At 30.9% G+C, this 8332-nt stretch overlaps 1 protein-coding gene across 1 annotated transcript; it reads right to left on the bottom strand.

The window, feature by feature from the left end:
- Positions 1–1871: 1871 nt before the first annotated feature.
- Positions 1872–4170, bottom strand: LOC143574677 (UDP-glycosyltransferase 73C3-like). Its single transcript, XM_077059247.1, has 2 exons — positions 3591–4170; positions 1872–2937 (listed from the first exon to the last, which is right to left on the bottom strand). Exons 1-2 carry the CDS (start codon positions 4168–4170, stop codon positions 2036–2038), a joined length of 1482 nt encoding a protein of 493 aa, XP_076915362.1. The 3' UTR covers positions 1872–2035.
- Positions 4171–8332: the final 4162 nt, after the last annotated feature.

Raw genomic sequence — 8332 nt, 5'->3', positions numbered from 1 at the left:
AAGAGTTGTGAGGGACGATAGCTTCAGGATTAGATTGTTTCTGTTACATATTCTCAAAAAGGATGTTTACATATAGAATTTGTAGAAGCAAAGGCTTTAGCTTTGAGTGAAAATGAAAGGAAACTAAAGGTTTGGCTCGTCTGATGTTATATGTGGCTACAATGTGACAACAGTCTCTTTTAAAGAGAAGTGTAGGAAAAGTATGCTGACCTTCGGTTATAGGTCTATTAAGTGGTCAGAACTCCAAGAATATAGAAATAAAAAATAAGTTATTTCGAAATGAGATTATTTTGTTTCTTAGACTTTAAATATGCGTTAGTTAGCGGCCATAAATGGGGCTTGGTGGCACACTGACAAATATAAAAACCTTTAAAAAAGAATCAGGTTGAGAGGCATTCAATTTAAATCTTCCAAATGACAAAAATCTAATCTAACTATATATTAAAGTAAGCAGTTTTCCATTTTATCATCTTTAACATTTTGTAAAATTAATTATTGTGTGTTGCAAGTCTCGAACCCAAGACCTCATGTTTCAAACTAAAAATGCTTACCAACTCCACTTAAGCAACTATTGTGATCAATTTCTTGACTTTTAAATGATATATTGTTAATTCACGTACAATTAATGTATTACATATAACATTTTTTTATTTTTATTATATTTTTCACCCGTGTAAAACACGGGCTCTAACCTAGTTTGTCATTAAAAAAAATCTAAATTATTGGATGATCAATGAACATTTAACAAATGCTATTAGAAATTAAGTTGAGTTTCATCAAAAGATTTAATCCGTTGATGGCTGATGGATACCATAACCCGTTGAAAACCAGGGTCTTGTAAATATAGTTTGTTTAACTTGATATTTTTGTTTGTGACGTATTTATTTATGTTATTATTTACACCTTATTTAGTATCAATTTTGTAGTCTAATGGTAAATTCTATTACTAAGAGCGTCCACAACAAGCTCCAATTTTCTAGGTTTGGATCTATGTGGCGAAGAAATAAACTTGGGTGACAAACTTCCCTTGTTATGAAGCAAATTTGTGAAGGTTGGATATGTGAATGCAAACTTGCAACAAACTTGCACGGTGACATGTTTGTGGGAGCATCCCGTTTCTCTCTCTCTCTCTCTCTCACATGCATATATACATATATTATATATATACAATTATAATATATTTTAATGAGGTTTGTGAAGGGTTTTTGTAAAAAAACTTTGGGTTTTTTAGAAAAGTTTGGAATATGATGTGACTATTATGTGGCGGTTTGTAGATGTTTGTTGTGGATGCTCTAATATGTCAGTGGAATTCTTATAGCAATAGTTGCTACTATCCATTGGTAATGTCGCTAAGTAACCACTAATCACTCAGGAAAAATAGTATGTAATCTATCCGTTCTGATTTTTGACGAATTTCCTTTGTTGCATACTTTATCGATAGATTTGTCTGTAGGTGAAAGTCTGCATTTTCTTGTACGTTAACAAGACGAACATACCAAGGTTGTTAACATCGATAGTTTATAATTGTTTCCCACTATGATGATTACATAACATAGGCAATAAGGATTGAGTAGAAGAGTAGAGAACTTAATCGATAAGAACTTGTTTATAATAATATGATTGTTACAAAGTGTTCTAACGATTTTAACCATTGAAATTGATCCCATATATATACATAACACACCAATTTGTTCGTTTGGGATGTGTCGCTTCAGACCCTAATTATACATTGACATCTGTAACTTATCAAGTTTACATAATCACAATCTAGACCCTAGACTTGTATACATACATGCATATTCATAATAAACATAGCTTGAAATAATTGCACCTACGACCATTATACTTTGAATGAGAGTGATTAACACCACAGTATGATCCTACTAATCGATGCACTATTTTAGCATCAAGATAATTAAGATTGACACGATAAAATCCCAACACACATAAATGAGAAGTTTTATTTTTACACGCATTAGCATTTAATCAAGTATCATCATGGAAATCTTCATAAATGACAAATAATTGCTATGCCTTAGCCTACAAAGCCCTTAATAGTGTGTAGTCTAATATCCTCGATAAACAATTTCAGATTGAATTGAGATGAACCCCCTTCTTCTATAGCATTTTTAGCCATTTGTTTCAAGCATTTAGCCTTTTCTCTTCTTTCTTCACCTTCATCTCCTTCATCCATAACCATCTTTGTAGCTTTGCAAACATCCTCCCGTCTCACTTGCATCGCACCGCCATCTTCTTCCTCAAAACGTATCACTCTTTTAGCCCCAACCGCGACACCAGTACCCAACACTTGTACAACCAATCTTTCATTCAAAAACTGCTCAGCAAACTGTGGCCATGTGATTAACGGGACACCGGCGCACACCCCTTCAATAGTTGAGTTCCAACCACAATGCGTCAAGAACGCACCCACGGCTGGGTGCGATAGGATTAGAACTTGTGATGCCCACCCACGAATCAAAACGCCCCTTCCTTTTACTCGCGATTCAAAGCCGGTTTCATCTAACCATTTCTCTACCTCTTCTGCTCTTTTTCCACCTTTCACAACCAAAATAAATTGGAATTTTGAGTTTTCTAACCCTAAAGCAAGTTCTATAAATTGTAGTGGTGTTAGCCGTGTAAGGCTTCCTAAACATGCATAGATTACACTCCGGTCACGCTGTGAATCAAGCCATTTCATGTATTCATGGTTGCTGACTGAATCTTTGCTTCCGCGTTGCACTCTATCTAAATTGTTCTTGTTCGAATTTGAAAACGGTCCAATACACCAAACTCTACCTTGTTTTAGCTTCTTAAATTCATCGATGTACCTTTTTTCCATCTCATCAAAACTGTTAACAAGCGTCCCATATGCTCCTAACTCCGCCGCTCTAATCTTCTCACGTGTCGCTAATATTTCCTTCGCTCTAGCACTATTACCTGTATGGGTGTAGGGTGTTCAATATTCTAATCAGGCTTGAAAAGCTTGAAATTCGATTCGAACTCGAATTCCAAGGTTTGAATTCGGTCCTGACAAACTCGAATTCGGTTCTATCCAATTCAATTTCAGTAATTATATTAAAAAATTTGATTTTCGATTCGATTAGCTTTGAAATTCGAATTTAGATAGTACATTTTTTTGTTATACGTATGCACATATTTATAAAAAATTATATAGAAGTCTTTTAAATTCTAAAGACTAAAATTTGGAAGTTCATCATTATGATTGTAAATTTATAATGTTTTTGCCAATTGATATGAACATGCAATTAGATGCTACCACTTTAAACATTACAATGTTTTGGATGTTGCAACTTTGACTTGTCTATTTGTTTATTATAGTTGCATTTTTTTATGGTTAAAAAATTTCAAAGTTTGTAGTAGATTTGAAATTAGAATTAAAGATTTGAAATTAGATTAAAAATAAATTCTTTTCTTGGCTGATCGAATATGAATTGAAATCGAATTGTTATTTCCAACTCGAATCAAATTCATCGACTTTTTCTATTCCGTATTCGAATTGAATTCAGATTTAGCTTCAAAATTGTAAAATTCAAATATTCAAAATTCGATTTGTTAAACACCAAAGTTACCTGGATTAAATAATCCAGGGAGTTGCAATTTCGTTATGTATATGGTATCCGGTAATCCGGGCAAGATAAGCGGGTCGGAATCAGCTAACGATTCATGAATCTTTGAAACACATAGATTGTGTGTGACTAACTGAGTAAAACAACTCATCCCATCAAAAATAACCCATGGAATCTGAAACTTTTTGGCAACTTCTTCCGTCCAAGTTACATGTTTGTCGGAAATGATGCAACTTGGTCTAGGTTTAAGCAAGTAAAACACGTCTTCAAGTGGTTTTTGAAGGGTGGCAAATGCATCGAAGAAGTTTTTGGTTAGATTAAACGTGGGTAGATCGTCCACACTTTCACATCCATCCGGTAACCCATATTCGGAGGCTGGGAACTCGAGCTGGAGGATTTTAACCGGAAGGCCGGATGCTATGGCTCGGTGGAGGACCGCACCATACCGTTCAACGTTTAGGCGGGTGATGACGATGGTGATTGCGACGTTGTGTTGAGCTATGAGTTTAGCCATGTCCACCATTGGAATTAGGTGACCTGGGCACATTAGAGGTACGATAAGAAAGTGAAGACTAGAAGCCATTTGTGTATGTTACAATCCCCTTGGGCACATTAGTTATAGGTGTTTGTTCTAACAGCCAGCATGTATATATAAAAAAGAGGGCAAATAAAATGTTCCATGGGCGGCTAAACCTACAAGAAACATAAACAAAATGGGAAAAGAACAAAGCTATACCACTAGAAAAATAGTGGATTTGAGGAAGACCCTATCAAAGGGTCTTATTCTAGAAATAGTTTCTAGGAATTGGAATTGTACGATAGTGTTTTACTCTATCTGCACAAAAGTATTATACTCTGGAATTATTATCCTTTCTTCTATAGTTTAAAATGAAAAAACTAAACCAATGCTGCCAATAGTTCTTGCCACTATTTACATTTTTTATAGCTTTGATATTATCATATAGATTATTAGATTATAGACCATACATGTTGATACGAACACACACATATATATATTAGGTTTTATCTCCCATATTACGGGGATTGTTTTCATTTTTTGTTTCTAATATTTATATATTTTTTTGATTTTAATTTTATTTATTGTAAGGAAGTTGACAATACACTAAGGGTTTGATGATGAAAGGGATTTACAAATACATGAGATGTTATAACCCGTTTGAAAGCTACCTTAGTTTGGTGAGACCCATGACCCGCTTATTTATTTTACTATAAAATTATTTCTTAACTATAAATAATATCTTTTAAAAAAAATATATATTTCTCTATTTTATAAGATTTTCATATCAAATATCTGGTGATATTAATTTTTAATATAAGTAGATGTTATAACCCGTTTAAGGGTTATCTGGGTTTGGTGAGACCTATACCTGTGATTCGGGTCAAATGCATGAGAAACTTTAATTTATAAATAAAGCAATCTGGTGGTTTGAGAGAATGTAGGAAGGTTTCGTTTATATATATATATATATATATATATATATATATATATATATAGGATTAGATTCATTTCAAAAGTGTTTCTTATTACGAGAACTGTGAGAAATTAATCCAACCATCACATTTTTTTATTTTATCATTTATTTAATCACAAGGGTGTTATAGTAAAATATGCAATTTTTTTCATATTTGTTAGGTTATAACGTATGGAGAGTTACAATTAATTTGTTTTAATATTATTACTTTTAATTATAGTCAAATCAACCTATATTGAATTCTTGTTTTTTTTATTTTATCAAATTCAATTTTGTTGATTTATCAATATTATTTTTTTATTCTCGTAATTTGAATTTCATACATTTATCCAGATAATAGTTCTTAAACTCAATAGCGCCGATAAATTTACCCAGTACATAAATGAACATATACATGAATAAAATTACAAATACACGATTCGAAATACCACCTACATAGTACACATACGAACCTACACAGTACATAGATGAACCTACATACGATAAAAATTACACACAAACAATTGGATATACCACCTACATAGTACATATATGAACCTACACAATAATATATGAATCTACACAGTACATAAATGAACCTACGCATGATAAAAATTACACATACACAATTCGAAACACTATATTCAGAGCAAATATACGAGCTTACACAAGACATAAATGAACCTACACGATAAAAATTACATATACACAATTCGAAATACCATATACACAGTAATATACGAATTTACATAGTACATAAATTAACCTACACGGTACAAAATAAACTTTTTTTATTACATTAAACTATATATAATAAATAACGGATAATGATAATCACTTATACTTGTAAAATTTTCGCATACACATTGTCACACCCAACCTACGGCGGAATATGCCGGGGCGCGACATAATTGTATCATAGCTCAAAAGAAGTAAATACACATGTCAATATCTAAATTATTCATTTCATATTATTCAAGTACGTAAAAACACAAACATTGTCTCATGAAAATAAACATTACAATTAAATAAAAAAGAAATAAATGCTTCTCTAATTCATCATGCAACCTAAGGTCAACTATTCCTTAGCTTGTTTCTTTATCCTAAAAAGCTACCTGCGTCATGCGTGAAAATACATAATTTGTCAACATAAAGTTGAGCAAGTAATCACGGTTTTTGAATACATATAATATTAAAAATGACAATTCCTTGTGTGAATATGAAATACTACAACTAGCATAACAATAACATAACAATAATATAAAAGTTGTATTTTCACTCGAATCCCATGAATAACGAGCTACTCCGACGGCATATGATCATACTAATGAGGATGAGGATGAGGTAACAACCACCAAAACATAAAATAAACATATAGTCACATTTACATGTATAACTAATTAAGCAATATCATATAACGCAAATAGTGGAATTATAGTAAAAAATTATTAACTTATGAACGCATAGCGCCCCCAAAATGTAAAACGGTAAAAAGGGGATGTGAATTACTTACCTTTTTGAATAAGTTAACAAAGACGAAACGGTGATTAGGAGTTATTATGGACTTTGTCACGCTCCTCGGGATACGTCAACAAAAGAGCCTATTTGTTAACAATAATATTAATAAACGTCGAAAATCTAATAAGACATAATGATTTGAGATTTGATGGTGGTTTGCGTTTAACATATTACTAGTTTAATTGTTAACATAAATTTGGAGTCTTGTTGGGTTTAGGTTATTTTATTTATTAACTAATTTTAGTATTAACATTATATTTATTATTATTATTGTTATTATTATTATAACTATTAGTGTTAATATTATTATTTGGTAATTAATATAAACGTTATATTTTATCCATGCTCATATTTTCAAGTAAATAGATTTTAAATAAATAAATAATAACTGGCATTAAGTATTAATAAACATTATATATAAATGAAACATTAATTATTTAAAAAAATTCTTATATATATATATATATATATATATATATATATATATATATATATATGAATAGGGGATGAATCTTGCAAAAGTGATATTATAGCGAGAAGTGAATCTCATCCATTGATTTTGTTTGATCAATAGTCATTACTCAAAATGGAACTCTTGTAATTCATTTTCACCATTGTAATGAACTTTAATACCAAAAGGTTATGTTAGTAATTTTTATGTAACATCACTAAAAACAAATGTGTAACTCATAATGACTTAACTAGTTAATTAAATCTTCTCATTAAAACCACAACTAAATCTATCTTTTGAAAATCATTTAATATTTTTGGTGTACAATCATTTTGAAGGCTTACAAATGCTTCATCTAATTTTATGGATGATGAATATCTTGTTATTTGAAGGTGTACGGTGAAGAAACTGGTAAAAACCACTTGTATCCATATGAAGTGTAGGTACGTATGTACACACATACATACATAGGTACGTATGTACCTATGTCCCTACGTGTGTATACCCCTACGTATGCACATACACACATACATACGTAGGTGCGTACCTACATACGTCCCTATGTGCGGATATACCTACATGTCTACGTACGTACGTCCCTACGTACGTCCCTACGTGTGTAGGTACCTACGTGCCTACGTATGTACATGCCTATGTAATTATGTAAATACATACATTCATAAAGTGTATGGCGTACGTATGAGTTTCATATAATTGGAATATACACGATAATTTCGATAATTTTATAATATTTATTAGAAATCCATGTAAGATATATGTGTCATCTAACAAACAAAATAAAGTAAATAAAGGTTAATATTCAAATAAGATTTAAGTTTCAATATCCTGTTTTGTAACTTACTAATAGTAATTAATAGTTACTACAAAAAGAAAATTGTTCACTTGACTAGCATGTCCTTATAATTAATAATTAAATAAATAAGAAGAAAAATTATGATTTGTTCTGATCACTTCTACACTTCTTGCCCTAAAAATACTTCTGAAAAAAACCAAATCCTAAATGAATATTCATATATATATAAACATGGGAGAATTTATTCGGACCTTTAAACTAGATCGATTTAGATAAAAAAATTATTTTTTTTGTTTCATGTTATTTATGCATATATATTTAGATAAAAAATATATATAATATATACATTTATAGATAGGAAACTATGACATGAAACCACAGTCAAAATAATACTTTCGAGGTTCGGTTTCGTTAAAACAAAGTTTATTTAATATTATATTACGATTATAATAAAAATAAAACAAAGATTTAAGCAAAATAAAATAAATAT

This window comes from Bidens hawaiensis, unplaced genomic scaffold, assembly GCF_021521415.1.
Source record: "Bidens hawaiensis isolate Kalapana, Puna unplaced genomic scaffold, B.hawaiensis_p1.1 tig00001412_1, whole genome shotgun sequence".
Lineage (NCBI taxonomy): Eukaryota > Viridiplantae > Streptophyta > Magnoliopsida > Asterales > Asteraceae > Bidens > Bidens hawaiensis.
This window is presented reverse-complemented; position numbering and strand designations above follow the sequence as displayed.

What these genes read in the sequence shown, in the direction of transcription:
- LOC143574677 (XM_077059247.1), bottom strand. Translation starts at nt 4,170, where the DNA reads ATGGCTTCTAGTCTTCACTTTCTTATCGTACCTCTAATGTGCCCAGGT. An exon ending in CCCTGGATTATTTAATCCAG is followed by an intron (nt 2,938 to 3,590) that starts GTAACTTTGGTG and finishes ACACCCATACAG; the next exon opens with GTAATAGTGCTAGAGCGAAG.